The 18251-nt window shown below is 46.2% G+C and overlaps 2 protein-coding genes across 3 annotated transcripts; one reads left to right on the top strand and one right to left on the bottom strand.

The window, feature by feature from the left end:
* Positions 1-2897: 2897 nt before the first annotated feature.
* On the bottom strand, positions 2898-9507 carry LOC125535205 (putative serine/threonine-protein kinase-like protein CCR3). Of its 2 annotated transcripts, none has more exons than XM_048698247.1 (2): positions 4643-9507; positions 2898-4120 (listed from the first exon to the last, which is right to left on the bottom strand). In XM_048698247.1, the coding sequence occupies exons 1-2, from the start codon at positions 5132-5134 to the stop codon at positions 2945-2947; spliced, it is 1668 nt and encodes a 555-aa protein (XP_048554204.1). In that variant the 5' UTR covers positions 5135-9507; the 3' UTR covers positions 2898-2944. The 2 variants fall into 2 exon arrangements, with proteins under 2 accessions (XP_048554204.1, XP_048554205.1); XM_048698248.1 differs by having other exon boundaries at positions 2898-4108.
* Positions 9508-10004: 497 nt separating this feature from the next.
* LOC125535206 (putrescine hydroxycinnamoyltransferase 1-like) lies at positions 10005-11771 on the top strand. The gene is made up of 2 exons (XM_048698249.1): positions 10005-10578; positions 10686-11771. The coding sequence occupies exons 1-2, from the start codon at positions 10153-10155 to the stop codon at positions 11625-11627; spliced, it is 1368 nt and encodes a 455-aa protein (XP_048554206.1). The 5' UTR covers positions 10005-10152; the 3' UTR covers positions 11628-11771.
* Positions 11772-18251: the final 6480 nt, after the last annotated feature.

Genomic DNA, 18251 nt, shown 5'->3' with positions numbered 1-18251 from the left:
GTCAATTTGCTCTGCGCGGCGCGGATTTCCGCGAACTCCTTCAGCATCCTTTCCTGAAACGCCTCCATCTCGTCCGCGATGAAGCGCGACTGCGGATTTCGCTTGAATGTCGTCATGGTCGCCGAATTTCCTCGAGACAGCCCACCTCAGGTCAGGGATTACGCAGATCAAACCCGAGGGTGACCCGCTACCGTCGCCTCGGATTTGCTGGGCACGAGTCGGGAAAAAAATTTCGGGCGATTCGCGGCGGAGCGGAGTGACGGCTCTGATACCAGACTGTCACGACCTAGGGTCGGCCGGGTTTCGACGGCGGCGAGCCGGAGTAGCAGCTGGACGAGAGAGAGAGATACAGGGCGGAGGCGGATAAGAGCAGAATGAGAGGCTAGAATATTCTCATTTCAAATCTTCATACCCGTCACGGTTTACACACATGCTTATATAATGCACGTCTATTACATGACCCATCGGCCTGCTACTCGAGTCCACAGCTCCTTGGCCCAACCGATCGCCTCATTCGAATTTCCTCGCTTCTCCTGCGCGCGCTCCTTGCCTCTGAACCGCATCATCGCCGATCGCCTGCTATCCAGTGCTTACACGGCGGAGCTGGAGAAGGGGGCGCTGGCGGCTGGACGGTGGCGTCGGAGCTAAGGGCCCTGAGGATGGAGAATGGGACGAGGAGACGGGGCGGCGTCGGGCTGGCGGACGGACGGCGGTGGTTGGGGCAGGGGTGCGGGCGCCGGTGCTGATGGTTCAGTCGTCTGGGGATAACGACCAAATGCGCACCCTTGCCCGTGCTAGTGGACCGGCCCATTTTGTCAGTTCTGTAGTATTTTTCTTCTTCTGTGTTAACTCCCATCGGTTTCCTGAACCATTTCCTTTTACGTTTTTTCTATGCTTTCTATATCAGTTTTTTTGTCTAAAGAAAACCAGCGGCTTTTTTAGTTTACTTCTTTTTATATTTTTATAGTTTTCCATTTTTCTAATTCTGTGAACTTTCGTAAAATACAGAAATACTCCGTCCTCGTAATATAAGCCTGGCATTTTTTTACACTACACTATACTCAAAAAACCGTCTTACATTATGGGACCGGGGGAGTAGTTCTTAAATTTGTGAATCTTTTCTAAAATATGGGAATAATTTTTACATTTATGAACGTCTTCTGAAATTTGATAGCATTTCTCAAATTTGTGAATAGTTCATGAATTCTTGAACATTGGTTTGAGAATAAAGAACAGTTTTCAAATTCATGAGTAAATTTTGAGATTCCAATTTTTTTGAAATCGTGAACACTTATGAATTCATGAACCTTTTTACAGATTCATCAACAATTTTTAAATTCAATAACATTTAGTGATATTCTCCAACATTTTTTTTATTTTGCAAACTTTTCCGAAATTCGTGAAGAATTTTTAATTGATATTGCCAACATTTTTTGAATTCATTAACCATATTTCAAAATTTACAGAATTTTTTTAATTTCGGAACATTTTTTATCACCTGGGATTTTTTTCGGTTTTTATAAAATTAAATAGTAAAAACAGAGAACAAAAAGGAAAGTGAAAAAAAACGTACAAAAAGGTGTCCGCACCCCACAATTTGTTAGCTCAAATCGTGCAGGGTGTCTGCCGTTGCAGGGTATCCTCTGACCCATGTGTGGATTAGGAGGTGCCTTTCACTGTGGGCGGAGGCGTTTGAGCCGGAGCGCCTTTTTCCGGCCGTGTTTTGGGGCCAAATTTTCTGCTCGGCCCGACATTATCGCGGAACAAATCCTTACGAGTGTGACACTAGGGAGAATTGCTCTTGGGCTTAGTCCGCCTTTCTGATCCATGCATGACAATACCACCAACATATGGAAAATTGTCTAAAAACACTAACATCTGGAAAAACTCAAAAAAATATCTAGAGAAACTGCGCTGGAGCAAAATGGAGCAATTTGTTTCGTCAAATAAACCGACTATTGACAAGAACACACTGACGATAAGGATTTCCAACAAACACATAAGTTGCATCGAGGTCTTTTCAGCTTGTCGACCATAGCATTTTCTTTTGTGTCTCGACCTATCTCCGATCCCCGGGTGAAAAACAAGCATAATAATATAACCGCACAAGCTGAACTAACATCGAATTGTGAATAGCCGCATTGTGCTTGGAAAAATTGTATGTCGTGGCATACATAGAACACAACAAAGAATAGTGTGTCAAATTTGTAAAATATCACCGCTTCTTATTTCTCCTGTTAGTGCATAATGATGGTGACGAGTCACACAGTCAGGTCACTGGGTTGTAGCTATCTGCCTGAGCCTTGCCTTTGGCGCAGAGTCGATATCTAAAGATGTGGTTTTATTTTCTTTGCTTAACATTTCACGTTTTGCCGCTAAGGACTCACTGAACTCACCCTGTAGTGTCGAAGAAGAAGAAGAAGAAGAAGAAGAAGAAGAAGAAGAAGATCCATGCAAAAGAGGCAAAAAAGAAGAAGAAGAAAGAGTTGGCGAAGACGGAGAAGATGAGGGGCATTGATGTATCAATGATGATGATGATACATATCTGCATGCGTGCAAGTTGTTGTCATCTTAAACCAAATATGTTGAAGTTTTTAGAGTTGTTTCCGGACCAAGCGAAACTCTAGAAAATCGGATTGACTTTGGTTGGCCCCAATCAAATGTTTCTAGTGTGTTGTGCTATTACTTTCATTTTGTTTCCACGTGCCGCTTCTCGGATTGCTCCAAACATATCTTTTCATCCGAGGAACACTAAAAAAGACATTCTATTAATAATCACATAAAGGGCGGAGGCGATACATATTTGTTATTCTCGTCTATTATGGGGGTGCGGAAATAGCTAGAACCGAATGCAAAAGGTATGGAAAAACACATGTAATGTAGGAGTAGTATTTAAAAAAAAATCAATTCTCGCCTCAGCCATGTATTCCCATGATTCAATTGGTTAATGTGAACAGAGTTCAGTCAGTTTCTGGTGTACCAGATTGGGCTGGTAGCCTGCTAATGGCACACTCTTGGCATGTGGCGACTCATCGACTTTTTCAAGAAAAGGCCACACGACTGACTCTTCAACTAAACATGGCTCGTCTCTGCAGATCAACTTGTGCACCATCTCGAGGTTGGCAACGATATCCGATATGGCCGGCCGAGCCCTCCCAACCCATTTGACACAGCATCGTGCAATTTGCGCTACACGCTTCAGCGCCTGCAACTGCAATGATGTTGGCCCCGGTACAGGTCGCTTGTCCAGCAACTCCATAATATCACCAGCCTCGATGATGGGAGATGCAAAACATGCTAGATCTTCCTTTATTTTCAACCCTCCTTGGAGAAATGCCCGTTTCCCTGTTAAAACCTCGAGCATGAGCACGCCCAGGCTGTATACGTCGCTCGCCGGCTTCACGCGGCCTCTGAGGCAGTACTCAGGGTCGACGTACCCAAATGTGCCCATAACAGGGCACTCCAACCCCGAGTCCTTCACACTCGACACGTGCCAGGTGAGTGACGAGCCAAAGTCCGACACATGTGGCACCCACCTAGCGTCAAAAAGGATGTTACTTGACTTGATGTCACGGTGGATGATCGGCGGTACGGCATGACAGTGCAGGTGCTTGATGGCGCGCGACACACAGAGGAGCACCTCTATGCGCATCTTCCAGCACACCCTCAATGGTGATGCCGCAGAGGAGCCTTGGTTATGGTGCAGGTGGTCGTAGAGTGTGCCGTTCTCCATGTACTCGTAGACGATGGACCCTTCTGGCTCCTCTTCGGGTTCCTTTCTTCGCTTGGTGGTCAGCAGGCGCTTTTTTCTCTTGTCCGTGCCCGCAGTCACACACGATCCAAGGAGGCGAACGATGTGTTTGTGTCGGAGCCGTGACAGGATGTCGAGCTCCAGCTGTATGTTGTTTGATTGCAGGTTATTCACGCGCTTGACAGCCACCTCTCGGCCATCATGAAGCCTGCCCTTGTACACTCTTCCACCGCCGCCATAGCCGATCACGGCGTCACGGGCGAAGCCATTGGTGGCATCCATGATTTCCGCCAACGTGAATTCCTCGGTTCCATGCCGCACTACCTCCACCTCCTGAGCCATCTCTTGCGAAGACTCCTGAAAAAGAGACTACAAGAGTTGTTTTTTAGGGTAAGCCTTCTTGGCGCATTTCATTTCATCTTAAATAACAATACATTGTTCATCACATCTGTAACAATAAAGGTAAGAGGATCATCAATCCAAAAAATGGAAGAGTTCGAGATGAAAGCATGTCTAGCTAAATTGTGGGCCACACTTCATTTTGAGTCAACAAAATCCTTTCTTTCTCAGAAAGTCCGTACTTACCTCCTTATATCACAAAACATATCAACTTTTGTACTCCCCGCGTATTAGCTTTGGTCAAAGTCAAGCTTTGCAAACTTTGACAAAGTTTGTAGACAAAATTATTAACATATACAATAACAAATTAATATCAATAGATTCATTATTGATTGTACTTTCACATAATATATATATTTGTTATGATAAATATTTATATTATTTTTTATAAACTTGGTCAAACTTTATGAAGTTTGACTTTAGTCAAATCTAACACTATGCATAGTAAATAAAAACTGAGGGAGTATCATCTTGTCAAGAAGTTGTACGTACCTGCGTGTGGGACAGCCGTGGTGGAGGTGGATACGATGGTTCACCACCGGTGGTGGAGTCGTTGTCTGGAACGAGGACGTTGTAGATCCTTTCAAGGCGGCGAGTGATGCCGATGTGGCTAATCACAGGGAAGAGGATGAGGTAGGAGTCGATCCTGCCCTGAACCTCCCTGAACCGGTCGGCGGTCCTGCCGGCCATGACGAACTGGTAGGCGGCGCTCCGCCCCTGGCAGGACACGACGAGCTCATGGGCGTCCCGGAGCACGTCGCCCAGCCCGGCCAGCGGCCGCGCGGCAGCCTCCAGTTCGGCAAGCTGGACGTGCGGCAGCAGCTGCGCGATCATGAGGACCCGGCGCGCCAGCTGCTCGCACTCCGCCCTGTTCTGCCGAGCCGTCAGCGCGGCCTGCATGGTCATGGAGATGAGCCCGCCGACGTCCGCACCCACCAGCTGCGCCACCGTCGCCGCCTGGCCCAGCCCGGTCAACAGCGCCATGGCGGGGCGGACGCCTCTAGCTGGCTGATGCACGCAAGGTCGAGAGGCTTGGACTGATTGCGCGTAGGTTGCCTTCGATTTACACTAAGATTCCTCCAGAATTCAGATAGTTGATTTCCACGGCGGCCGTTGACGTCGCTTTCTGGTCATGGTTTGCGGCCGAGGCGACGACGGTAGCTTCCGCGAAATTCCCCGGAAGACTTGGACGACTGCGCTCATCACCTCATAAGAACCACAGCGATGTTAGTGCGGCATCTCCACCAACATCTCTTTGAGAGGCCACGCGCGTCGCCGCCGTTTGCAAGCGCTGAGTGGTGAGTGCATGGAACACAAGGAGACGTAGGTGTCGAAGTAGTAGAGATGTCTCCGATTCACGTTTCTTTTCAGCTGGCGGTGACGCTGACGAGTCACTCGCTCAGCTACCTGCCCGTGTCTTGTCTTTGCTCAATTGAGCTCACCTTGCTGTAGTCTAGTGTGAAACAAGAAGGAGTTGGCAAAGATGAAGAAGAGGAAAGGCCTCGATGATGATCGATGACACATCTCTGCCTGAGTGAAAGTGCTATCAGCTGAAACTGAGAGGGCGTCGAAGTTTTCGCGCTTGTTCCCAGACCAAGCGAAACACTACTGGAAAACCAGATCGATTTGTCCGGCCACCAATCGCCAATCTACGTGCGTGTGGTATGGAAGAAAAGATTTGGCGAAAGATGGAGAAAGTGACGATGCATATCCATCAATCTCTGCCGATCGAAGCAGAAAAGGCGTTGGAGATCGTGTTGTTTCGGGTTCAATTGTAAGCAAATTAACTTAGGAAATCCCAACAACTCTGTTGGTTCCATACAAAATTCGGGCATGCTTTGAGTATCATGGCATCTATCACCGGCATGCAATGGTTAACGGCTAACTAAACTAAAAGGCAGTGAAATGGCAGGGTGGACCGGGCTAGAGCAGAACCCAAGTTTCTTTACCCTCTCGGCACAATTTTATTCTCAGGCCCAGTGTTGTGCTGCAAAAATAAGCGGGGCCTTGGCCTAGTTTTGCTGCAACGAAGCTCCGCCATTGTGTCAGTCTCAGGCCCAGTCTCAGGCACAATTTTATTCTCAGGCCCAGTGTCAGTCTCATGGCATGCAAGAAAGTACTGTACGAGTTTGTGCTATGGTTACCGAGTGACACAAGTATACAGACGTAAGAGTAACACATACAACCGTGGAGGGGTTACCGACTGTTGAACAGAAAGATACCAACATGACACATACATATGTTTTGAAGCACACGGTGAAGTTAAATACTGAAAAGAAAAATATTCATTGAACATTACAATATTATTTGATTTCCAGCAAAGAGTGGTGTAAAAAACAAAAGACTCGACATGATAAGGACGCACGAAAGAGTGAAGATGATCAGTTTGAAGGGCGGGATAAAGCAAAGAGTGAAGATGACCAGTTAGAAGCAAGCTAATGCCATCCCGCAAAAAAAATGAAGCAAGCTAATGTCAATTTTGTGTTCACGAAAGTGCATCTTGAAAGAAAATCCTATAGCGGAAACATTAATGTACTAATCCGTGACGTTGAATTTATTGGAAAATATTTCGAGCATCACTTTAAAAATATTTATCGTCAGTAGCATTAATCATCTAATGTATTTGTGGAATATAACGGGTGATGCGACCAAAATATAGATATCCATATCGATGTGACACACGTGCTTGATACTAGAACAAGCATTTTCTTCTCCTAAGCGAGGCTATAGTTTATGTTTATGCATACAATATAGATATCCATATCGATGTGATGCAGACGTGCTTGATACTAAAACTAGCATTTTTGTTCTTCTAAGCGAGGCTATAGTTTATGTTTATGCATACAATATAGATATCCATATCGATGTGATGCAGACGTGCTTGATACTAAAACTAGCATTTTTGTTCTTCTAAGCGAGGCTCTAGTTTATGTTTATGCATTCAATATAGATATCCATATCGATATGATGCAGACGCACTTGATACTACAACAAGCATTTTTCTTCTTCTAAGCGAGGTAGAGGATACTGTGATGACATGCTTGAAAGATGACATTTGTCTCAAGCCATAAGTCATATGCGGTGTACATGATGTTTGATCGCTATTTCTACGTCTATGTTTTGTGTTCTGTGGTAGCCGAAAGAAATTGAAGAAGGGTGCGTGATTTTGGTGTAGGTCATTTTCTAATCATTCTTATGAGAGTCGCCTCACCTTTAGTGTGTTTCTTGATGTTCGTGGTTGAACTTCAGCTTCATGGAGGAGGATCAAAAAATTCATCATTTGGAGCAATTCTGGCAAGCCTATATACTCTATAAAGCCACTCCTGGAAGATGAACTCATGAGAGTTTACCACGAATTTCATGCATTCCTAGGCAAAATCATAGCATTGCATCTCCTTCATCTTATTAAACTTCTGTGTATGGAGGTGGGCACAAGCTATATGGGTTTGCTGTTGAGTTGTAAGCAATATTTTCTTACGCCATTTCGCTTTTGCTGATTACAATTGGTTAGATTTCGCAGGCCGTCACTTTCCTGTGGGTTGTGCTGCTCTTGCCCTTTTCTCTGCATTTCTATGTTGAAACCATCTTTCACTCAGTAATGGTTGACTTGCCTTTTGAAACATACCGCCTTGATGTATTTTCTGCTTTCAAAATTTATATCACCTCTTTGAGTACTACTTACTTACACAGAAAAGTGTTCTTCTTCACAATTCAGTGTGTTTCAATTTTTAATCTCTTTTATTTACTTTGTAGGCTAATCGGTACAGATGATGTATGATGTGCTTGAGGGGATTGAGTAATGCAAGGGAACCTTATGTTGTCAAAAATGGGAGGATACAAAGTGTAGCCAAGGAAGGCGACACACACACACACACGCACGCACGCACGCACGCACACATGTTGGGTGGGGGCGCTGCAAAACTCTAAATATATGCGAGATATGAGAAATGGGAGAAAAATATTGGCACTTGTACGACACAATTAGAAACCGTAGAAATGGTGACATTTTATTGCGTGCATTTGTAAAGTTGAATGAACCTTTTAATATAATCTCTATAGTTATTTGTTGTTTTGTGGGAATAGTATGTGTTAGTTTAACCCATCAATACGAAACAATTCGTCCCCGCGGCAAGGCTTGGCGAAGTTGAGGTGGGCGTTATCCGGTTTTAAAGGAGAGGGCTCCTGCGATAAATTCCAAGCTACAACAGGAAATCGAGCAGGAAGGGAAGGGCCCGAAAGGAAAAGAGAAAGGTACGTCGTCGGGTGGGGGCTTTCGGTTGGCCGCGTGTTAGAGATAATATGGAGGATAGTCCGGACAACCACATTTGTCCCCTACATATGGTCTGGATATGAAGGAGTCCGGACTGTCTTGACGATGGGATTTTTGGGAGCCTACCAGGTGCCCTTTTCATGTCCGAGCACGCACGAACGTATGAGAGAGAAATGAGCTTCGACCTTAGAGACAATCATAATTATTTGTTTAATTCATTTAAATGCATTGTAGCCCGTAGCAACGCACAGACGTTCTACTAGTAAAAATAGATGGTGAAATTGATCGTGGGTCATCATGCTTCGCATATAAATATCTTACCTCTGCAAGCAATGGTTTCAGTGAGATGATGCATCTTGGGAAAGGAGGGTTAGGGAATGTGTACAAATGGGCCTGCTACGAACCTCAAAGCAAAATGTTGTCGTCAATTGAGTTTCATCGGAATCAAAGGGGGAGATGAAGGAATTCATAGCTAAGATAACCATGATAGGTTATCTCAACCATCGTGACCTTAATAATTTTGTTGCTCGATTATTCTTGCCACAAGAGTGAGCTCCTTCTAGTTAACGATTACATGCCAAATGGTAGAGCTTAGCATTGTTGGGATACGAAAATACTCCCTCTGTCTTGTACTAAAGTTAAGACACTTATCTTGGGACGGAGTGGGTAGCAGACCTGTTCACATATTTAACATTATAAAACACATTGTATTTGGTCTTTCCTAGCTCCACAATGATTGGGAGAAAGTAGGCATCTATCACGATATCAAAGCAATCAACTGCTCCTTTGGCATCTCCAATGATGATTGGATGAATTAGTTAAGTATTCAGTAGTAATTGTGATGTTGTAACCAACACTAATAATTAATGTTTGTTGTTTCCTTAGGACATCTCCAACGTGGACGCTTATTTCGCCCTTATATGTTGGGACACTTTTAGGCCTCTAATACTATTCCTCGTTTATCCGCATACCGTACTAAACGTCCGAAATCCCCCACTCAGCCCCTAAATCGATGGGACAATAAGGTTGTCTCTCGATGTCTACATGCCCCACCTCGGTCCCACCCACCAGGGTCACTTTCCCCTCCCCATTTCCCTCCTCCCGTGTGCATCTACCGAGCTGGCCGCCGCCCCTACCGCCCTCCAAGCTTCACCCCTCTTCCCCACGAGTCCATGGCGGCTGGACATCGAGTGCCAACACTTGTGCATGCGTAGGCCGAGCCCTCGTCCTGAAGCGAGCATGTTGCGTGCGTGGGCTATGTAGGCCAGGCTCCCATCCGGCCCTGACCTGACGGCACCTGTGTGCGCGGGCTATGTAGGCATGTGTGCATATTGTGCTTGTTGTCATTGCGGCTTTGTTTCGGATCGAATTGCCATGTATCGCCAGACCAGTGACGCATATGATGTGTTTGGTGGAATGCTTGAGCAATTTGGATGGACACATAGGGAACGTTTAAGCGATAGTGTTCTCGGTTGACTGTCGACGATGGACATGTCCGGCCATGTCTACGAACATTGATTAAGAAAATACATTGGGAGATGCTCTTATCGTCGCCCCTGCTGCCTTGAGAGAGGCCATGTGAGGAAGAAGGGAGAGCGGTTTTTTATAAGAAAAAGAAAGCGGAGGGAGACAGGTGGAAAGAGATGTTTGTTTCTCTTATTACCCACCTGCCGCTGGCGACGCCGCATGCATCGACTTGTTTTGTTTCGAGAATCAAGCTTTCCGCCGCGACATGGATTCGGGCAGCTCAGTGCGAGTGGTGGAGTCCTGCCTCGTAACGCCGAGCGACGACACGCCGCGGGAAGGGCTCTGGCTCTCCGCGCTGGACCTCGTGCTGGCCAACAGGGGCCACACCCCGCTCGTCCACTTCTACAGCACCGCCGGCGCCAGCAGTGACGTTGCCGACGACTTCTTTAACGTGGCCAGGCTCAAGGAGTCCATGGCGAGGGCGCTGGTGCCCTTCTACCCTCTCGCCGGCCGCCTCGGCGTGGACTCCGGCGGACGGACCGAGGTCAACTGCAACGGGGAGGGCGCGCTCTTCGTAGTGGCTCGCTCTGACCACACCCTCGAGGACTTCGTCGATCCCACGCCGTCGCCGGAGTTAAGGAGGCTGTTCGGTCCCCGCGTTCATCCGTCGTCCATTGTGTTGGCCGTGCAGGTTCGGATCGGACCTCGCTAGCAGCTACCTTCTCCTAGCTCCTTCATTTCATTTCTTGCAGAAATAATTAACATTCGTGCGGTGTACGTACCGGGGCGTGGATGCAGGTGACGTTCCTCAGGTGTGGCGGCGTGGTATTAGGGACAGCGGTGCACCACGCCGTCGTGGACGGCGCCAGCACGTTCCAGTTCCTCCGGACGTGGGCGAGCTACTGCAGGGACGGCGAGAGCGCCGCGGTGGATCCCCCGTGCCACCACCGCGCCCTCCTCCGCACGCGGTCACCCCGCGTGATCCACCCTGAGACCATCCCCATGTTCTGCAACGAGCTAATCATGCACGAGCAGGAGCCGTCGTCGTCAACAGGGACGACGACGTCGACGACCGTCGTGACCAGGATCCTCACCGTCTCCGGGGACCAGCTACACGCCCTGAAGCGCCTCTGCGGCGGCGCCAGCACGTTCTGCGCCGTGACGGCCCTCGTGTGGCGGTGCGTCTGCGTAGCCCGGCCAGGCCTGCACCCGGACTCCACCACGCGCATCAACTTCCCGGTGGACATCAGGCGCCGCCTGACGCCGCCGCTCCCGGACCGCTACTTCGGCAACGGGGTGGTGAACGTGTTCGCCACCGCCGCGGTGAAGGACGTGGTGTCGCAGACGCTGGCCTCCGTCGCCGGCCGGGTCAAAGCCGCCGCGGACCGGGTCGACGACGAGCTGCTCAGGTCGGCGGTGGACTACTTCGAGGAGACGGCGTCGGCGGCGAAGCAGGGCATGCGGCGGCGGGCGGAGGACAGGGGGAACCTGCCGGAGACGGAGCTGCGGATGAACAGCTGGTTCCGCATCCCCGTGCACGACGCGGACTTCGGGTGGGGGCAGCCGCGCGCGATGACCCGGGCGGAGGCTGTGCGCGGCGGGTGGGTGTACCTGTTGGCCGCCTCCGCCGACGGCAGCGCGCGCGTGCTCATCTCCTTGGAGGCGGCGACTCACCACAAGTTCCAGCAGGCCGTCGCCGATGTATGCCAAGTTCTTGCCACTGAACGTCCTAAGCTGTGACAATATATGCATGCACTTAATGTGTGGATTAATTTCGTAGACGTATGATCTATCGGGCAATTTCAGCTTGCTTTTGTGCGTTTCGGTTGAATCCGTTTTTATATACAAGTCTTTGCTTCTCAATCGACTGAGATTTGGATGTTATATTCGTCAGATGCTACCTCGAGATCCGTGCAAATTTTCTCTTTAAACTTTTTTCTTTCTCCGTTCGAAATTACTTGTCGGAGATAGATAGAAATGGATATATCTATTTATAATTAAAATACAGCTAAATACAACCATTTCTCAGACAAGTATTTTCGGACAAAGGAGTACTTGTTATGTCACTTGACTGAGACTTTTTTGTGAGTCTACTTGACTGAGACCTGATCATAGGCAGTCTGACCCGGGTTTGTCACTCGGGCCTGGTTTGGGCTTTGTTTTATAGCCCGAAAGGATATACAGGCTAGGTTTGGACTACGTTTTTAACATTTTGGGCCGGGCTTACACGTGTTAGAACGGAAAATAGAGTTTGGACTGGGCTCTTGCACTTGCATTCTGACCGGGCTCGGGCTGAAGAACAAGCATATCTTTGGGCTTTGGGCCGGGCTCTGGCTTGGGTTTACGGCTTGGCCTTCTTTATGCGTGGCTCGAAAACTTAGGAAGTGATAGGAAATTTGGGTCCCTGCAAATTCCGGCCCTGTGCGGCAGCACGGGCTGCATGCCCTGGGGCCGGCCCTGCTCGCCAGGTATTCGTATCAGAATTTTCTACTTTGTTAGATGTTGGTCGCCATTTGTGGCTGGGTTTACCCCATGATCAGTTTGTTATTCCTGTAAACCGATCTGCTACTTCGCAATAAAGTTTTGGTTTACCACTAAAAAAAGGTATTCGTATTAGTTTGTCTTAAAAAAAGGTATTCATACTCCTGATGGAGTATTAGTGTTTCATTCCAATATTTTATGTGCATCTTTGGTTGACGGGTCACTAACACACTGATGCATTCAGCATGCGGCCGGTGTGAAGAAGACGAAGAAAAGAGTTTGGCAAATATGAAGAAGGTGACGGTGCATATCCGTTTCGGTTAATTGAAACCAAAAAGGCGTTGAAGATCATGGTGTTGGTATGCTACGACAAAATTTATTTTTGAGGGATGGCATGTGCTACAACAAATTAACTCGGAAACTGTCATCAATTTGATCGGTCCCATTCATGCATAACTGAGTTGGTATGCTTTGGGAGAGGCGATGACGGCAGCGCGTCTTTGAGTCGTTTCAGTGCTTGTAGTCGTCGCTAGATGGTCCACGAATCTAGATGTAATTTTAATTATTTCCGATCTTTTATGTACTGACATGATTGGAAAATGAATAGATTAAAAATTTCTCGCAAAAAAAAAATTATGTGCGAAACTGTAACATGGCCTCTATAATATCACTGGCATGCAATGATTAACGGCTAATTATAAGGCAAGTGGCTCTAAGAAAGTACTACGTGTGCGCGGCAGTCTCGAGACCGGCTGGGCGATACAAGGAAGATGAGTTGTGGCCTATGATGCCACGAAGCCATGTTAACAAGATTTTCGTCGTCAATGGAAAGCTCGGCAATGCTTTATTTTTACTTTTCATTCAGTAGCTTTGCAGGCGAATGTTTGTTTGATCTGGATAACGCCTAAATGTATATACGTGTATGTATATATGCCCGTCGATCTCAGATACATTCAGTTAGCTTGAAAGCGGATGGATGGTGGGCATGTGCAGCTAAGCTAGCAACGGCCGGGAGCAACGAGAGGAAAGCTATAGGCTGCGATTAGCCCAGCGAGAGGAAGGAATTTAATTAACGAGAGGATTCCATTCGCACTTTGCTTGATTCGTCTCGCATGCATGTACTCCTCCGTCTAGTGAAAAGGAAATTTTAGGATAAATTATGAAGTGGAGTAAGAAAAAAAAACATTAGAAAAGTGCAAACCACCATCCCTCTCCTCCTTAATTACCCAACCTAAAATGAGCTAAGCGCATTTAGAAATTAAGGAGACCATGTGTAGAATGTTTGTTCGATCTGGCTAGCCAACTACTAATTACTAATAAAAATCTGTCATCACATCGGTGAGGTAGAAAGGAAGTCTTGCTAAGTTTTTCTTGAAATATAAAGTATGCATTTTTACTGTTTATATACTACTTGCTTTGGGTCAAGACTGTCGAACAGATCACTAAGATCAGATTGTCGAACAAAACTCACGCTGATACATTGGACGTCTACCGTGAAACCCATCAGAGGGCCAACCATCAATCAGTCTGATAGTATTTAAAAATCTATAGTCTGATGCCTAGTGGTGTCCTTTAACTCTTCTTTCTAAGGTCGTCGTTGATAGCTTTCAAGAACTCTTGCTCTAAATTGAGCTTCTCGAAATAGCTTCTCATGAGACTTCAAAAGCTCCCTATGAAGTCGGGGGGGGGGGGGGGGGGGGGGGGGGGGGGGGGGCATTGCCCCCCTGGTAGTGTGGACTTACTGCCATACAACGTTATCCTAGCCGAGAGTGGATGCGCTACTACTTATACCTTATTGATGGATGACTATAACTAGAAGAACCCTGAAACTCTCCTTACCTTGTTATATACTAGCAAAAATGACCGTATGTTGCAATGGGAGAAAAAAATCTTCCATTTTAGCTCGTGAGTCCATGCATTGTCATGGAAAAACACTCACGTATGTGGTGGTATCCAGATTCATCTTAACAAAAACTTAATTATCTATCTGTTAAAGTATCATACATGCATTAATTTATCTACATAAAGAGATACATAGTTGAATGCCCGTGCATTGCTATGGAGAAAAAAAATCAACTCATTACAACTTGTTAATTTCCCAATTAATGCAAGGCACCTTGATCACCCTGAACTCTCTTGTCACCCAAGTAACATAAATCTACTTTAGTCACGACTCATGAGCAACGCTGAAAAAAAGTCTCTGGTGAAAAAAACTATAGACCACATGTACTTTGGGATGCTAGTTTGGGAAGAGGGTATGTATTCCCACCCTTGACAACCTAAATTTGTTTATAGCCTCCTAGATATTTCCAGAAACATCATACATCAATAACACAGTTAGCAATCTCAACTGTGGTATTATCTGAATCTCAATGCAAAAATTCAAAATATGTACCCTGGCTGACTACTTCTGCTTCTCAGCTTCACATACATTTAAAGTAAACACCTGAGCATTTTTGCAATGCAGTAGACCAGACAAAATCTGAGTTTATACATACACTACAATCCATTTTGATTTATATGTTGGAGTTACCTAAACAAATATTAATAATATCAGTAGCCTGATCAACATATAGAATAGAAACAAGCAAACAAAAGTACCATAGCACCACAAATCTTCACATACAATATTACCTAACTAATATTGCAGCTCAAATTCTTATGCCGCTTTTACCATTTATTTCCTTTGTTTCCTCCTTCCCATCAGACCAAAGGCCCATTTTGCCGACACAGAAGCCCACCCGGCTATTATGACGCACGAAGAAACGGACCGGATCCCCAAAAAAGAAGAAACAGGTGCTGCTAGTCCACGTCAGTTACGTCTAGGATTTTTGGCTCAAAAAAAGTTAAGTCTAGGATTCACCCCTCAAAAAAAAGTTACGTATAGGATTTGTATATGCAATCGCACATCGCTGCTACCTCCTCCTCGCGATAGCCACGATCGGACGAACAGGTAATAGAGCCGTCGAAGCTGTGATTCCCGAATTTTCCTTTTCCCTCCGTCGTCTATCACGATTTCTATCTCTCTCTCGCTCATAAGAGGAGGACACCAAGGCCATGGAGCAATTCCTCAGAGCACCACCGATGCCTTGACCAAGGTGACCCGCCACCGCCAGGCATTCCTCGCAGACCGTCTCTGCCTGGCGACCCAGTCCTCTATGGGTCTGCTCTGTCCGCCATGGACGCAGACCTCATCCCCGTGCCTTCTCCCAAGCTTCCCAAGCTGCAGCCATGGCGCTGCCGCCTAGTGCCACGACGCCAAGCACAGAGGTCGGCTGCACTTGGACCCCTCCTCCTGGGACATCACCGGGCCACAGCTGCCTCCCCGTTTTCTGCCCGAAAATATATAATCGAGCACCTGCACCCAGGCCCTCTCTATCTAGCAATTCATTTTTTGCATCGTGATTCGTGCAAGTACATTTTTCTTTTGTGTTTCTCTCACACATAATATATCTTGAGATTCAAACCTATGTTGCATGGTAAAGCTTTCTAAATAGAATATAGGATAAATCTTTCAGAATTTTAAGTCAAACATAAATATACAAAATAAATTTTGTTTGATTAAAAAAAATCATATTATTAGTATATATGTCGGACAAAATATCTGAAAGATTTATCCTAGATTATAGTTAGAAAGCTTTGCCATGCTGCAAATGTTTGAACTTCAAGATTATGTTTTATATGAGAGAAACAAAAAATAGAAATTTTTATATAGAAAGTTAGTTGTGTCGCACGGATCTTAAAGCGATATTGAAGAGTTAGGGATAGCAGGGCCGGGGTGCATGTGCTCTAAAAATCCACGTCCGTTTTCTGCCCCCCCCCTTCGGCTTTCTGCAGCGAACCGAGGCTCCATTCTTGCCTGAATTCCTCCCTGCTCCTTCCCATGGACGCGGTCAATGCCTTCTCCACGGAGAACCACCACTCCCACAAGCACCAAGCACCCCCCCCCCCGACCAGCAGCAGACCTCCCTTCTCTGATTCCTTCCTCCCATGGCGCTCTCTCGAGCCCTCTCTCCACAGAGTCAACCAACATTATGTCTCACGTGTCTCGTCCGCTTGACCTCTCTTTCGCTCCCAGGGAGATCAGATTCATATTACACCTCATCCGATCAGTTCGGGAAACAACTTCTTGATTCCCCGGACAACTTACAAAGGTATATAAATTGGTGAAAAGTGACGAAAACCAGCGAGGTGGGACTATATAATATGTAATTGAACTTGTTTCAAAAATAGAAAGAGCCCAACTCGGTTTGCTCCAGCCTCCTTTAATCAAGTGAAAGGTTGTGAGGACAAACCCCCACAAAAGCAATTATTTTTCTTTTTTCAACCGAAGACTGGTGATCAAGCCCAACGCGGCCCAGTCAATGGGCCAACTTCGTATGGAAAACTAAGAAAAACGTATGGAGAACTATGAAATCTTTCGTCCATTAATATTAGGTAAAGATTTAGCTGCAATAGTATTTGATTTTTCCTGAACAAATATGCTTGTTGCTCTTTATTTAGCTTCACGGGACAATGAAGTGTGGAGGACGACGGCCGCGAGCACATTACCCCAAGCTCACGGAGGGAGGCACACATCTCATCCAGTGGATCAATCCTGCTTTTGAACCGAGCGTAGTCGTTTGTTGACATTTGACGAAAAAGGACGCGCGCCATGCAGGGGCCACATATGGAGACCACATCGAAATATTTTCCAGGGTATCTTTCACCTCCAAATTTAGATGGGAATCGAAAATTTCTCGGCGAGAAAATCCAATGGTGACGTCGCCTGGGGCGCACTATGACTGGGTTAGATTAGGTTTTTCATCTTCATTGAACTTTATAACGGGACCAAATCCAAAATATCTTGAGAGTTTGGTCCAAGCGCGAGAGCAAGACCTCAAAAATTTTTACACGAATTTTGGGCAGGATCCGATGAATATCTACATCCGCAGATGTCGTCTCTAGCAGGAAATACCATGGCTAGCGGTTAAAATGATATAAATATGAACTTCGTATCACATAAAATAACAATTTATATTAATGATCTACAGTCGATCAAGATTATTGCGGTTGAAATGAAGCCTATAAATCACTGGACTTTAAATATGTCAACATCAGGGGCAACAAGAGAAAAAAAATACGCCATAATATTGGATGTGTAAAATTGTTGACAAATGCTAGTTTAGGACCATATATCCACAGTTCACATCCATAATTTTTGTGGGTGCATGCTCGTCGGCCAAGTTGATGACGAGCGTGTAGCTGAGCTTTACATGGTTGTGGCTAGGCAGGCCATCCGCGACGACGACATAGATGTAAAGGGTTGGCGTTTAGTTAGTGCACCAAATAGACGATGTATGTATATCATGAGGTGAAGATTTTGTTTTTGTTTTTTGCACCTATAAGTCTTTCTAGAGATTTCATTATGGATCATATACGGATGTATGTAGATGCATTTTAAAATATAGATTCACTCATTTTGTTCCGTATATACTAGTTTATAGTAGAATTTCTATAAAGACTTATATTTAATATTTAGGAGCGGAGGGAGTAGTAGCTAGCATGACCAAAACGCGCACGGCACTCGGGGACGTTTGAGCATCTTTGTTAATCAATGGGTCTTCTCCATCCATGTGCGCGGCGCCCAGAGCATGCACCTGCCGTTTTCTTTCTACGCTTGACTTGTGGTCGATTGTCCATCTGATTTGACCCCATCCAGACCAGTTGGCGCCGCAGCCGATCGAAATTGCGCCGGCACACAAGAAATGACTTGCACGCGCGTACGTACCTTGTGAACAAATGCCTTTCTTCCTTGCCTATTACCTACTGCACGCGCGCTCTAACTCTCTCTATATATAGACTTGGGCATGATCAGCATTCTTCACAACAACCAACAATCAT

This window comes from Triticum urartu, chromosome 2, assembly GCF_003073215.2.
Source record: "Triticum urartu cultivar G1812 chromosome 2, Tu2.1, whole genome shotgun sequence".
Classification (NCBI taxonomy): Eukaryota; Viridiplantae; Streptophyta; class Magnoliopsida; order Poales; family Poaceae; genus Triticum; species Triticum urartu.
This window is presented reverse-complemented; position numbering and strand designations above follow the sequence as displayed.

Coding starts and splice junctions, on each gene's coding strand:
- LOC125535205 (XM_048698247.1), bottom strand. CDS start 5,134: ATGGCGCTGTTGACCGGGCTGGGCCAGGCGGCGACGGTGGCGCAGCTG. Junction 4,121..4,642: donor CACGGCTGTCCCACACGCAG/GTACGTACAACT, acceptor CAACTCTTGTAG/TCTCTTTTTCAGGAGTCTTC.
- LOC125535206 (XM_048698249.1), top strand. CDS start 10,153: ATGGATTCGGGCAGCTCAGTGCGAGTGGTGGAGTCCTGCCTCGTAACG. Junction 10,579..10,685: donor CCATTGTGTTGGCCGTGCAG/GTTCGGATCGGA, acceptor GCGTGGATGCAG/GTGACGTTCCTCAGGTGTGG.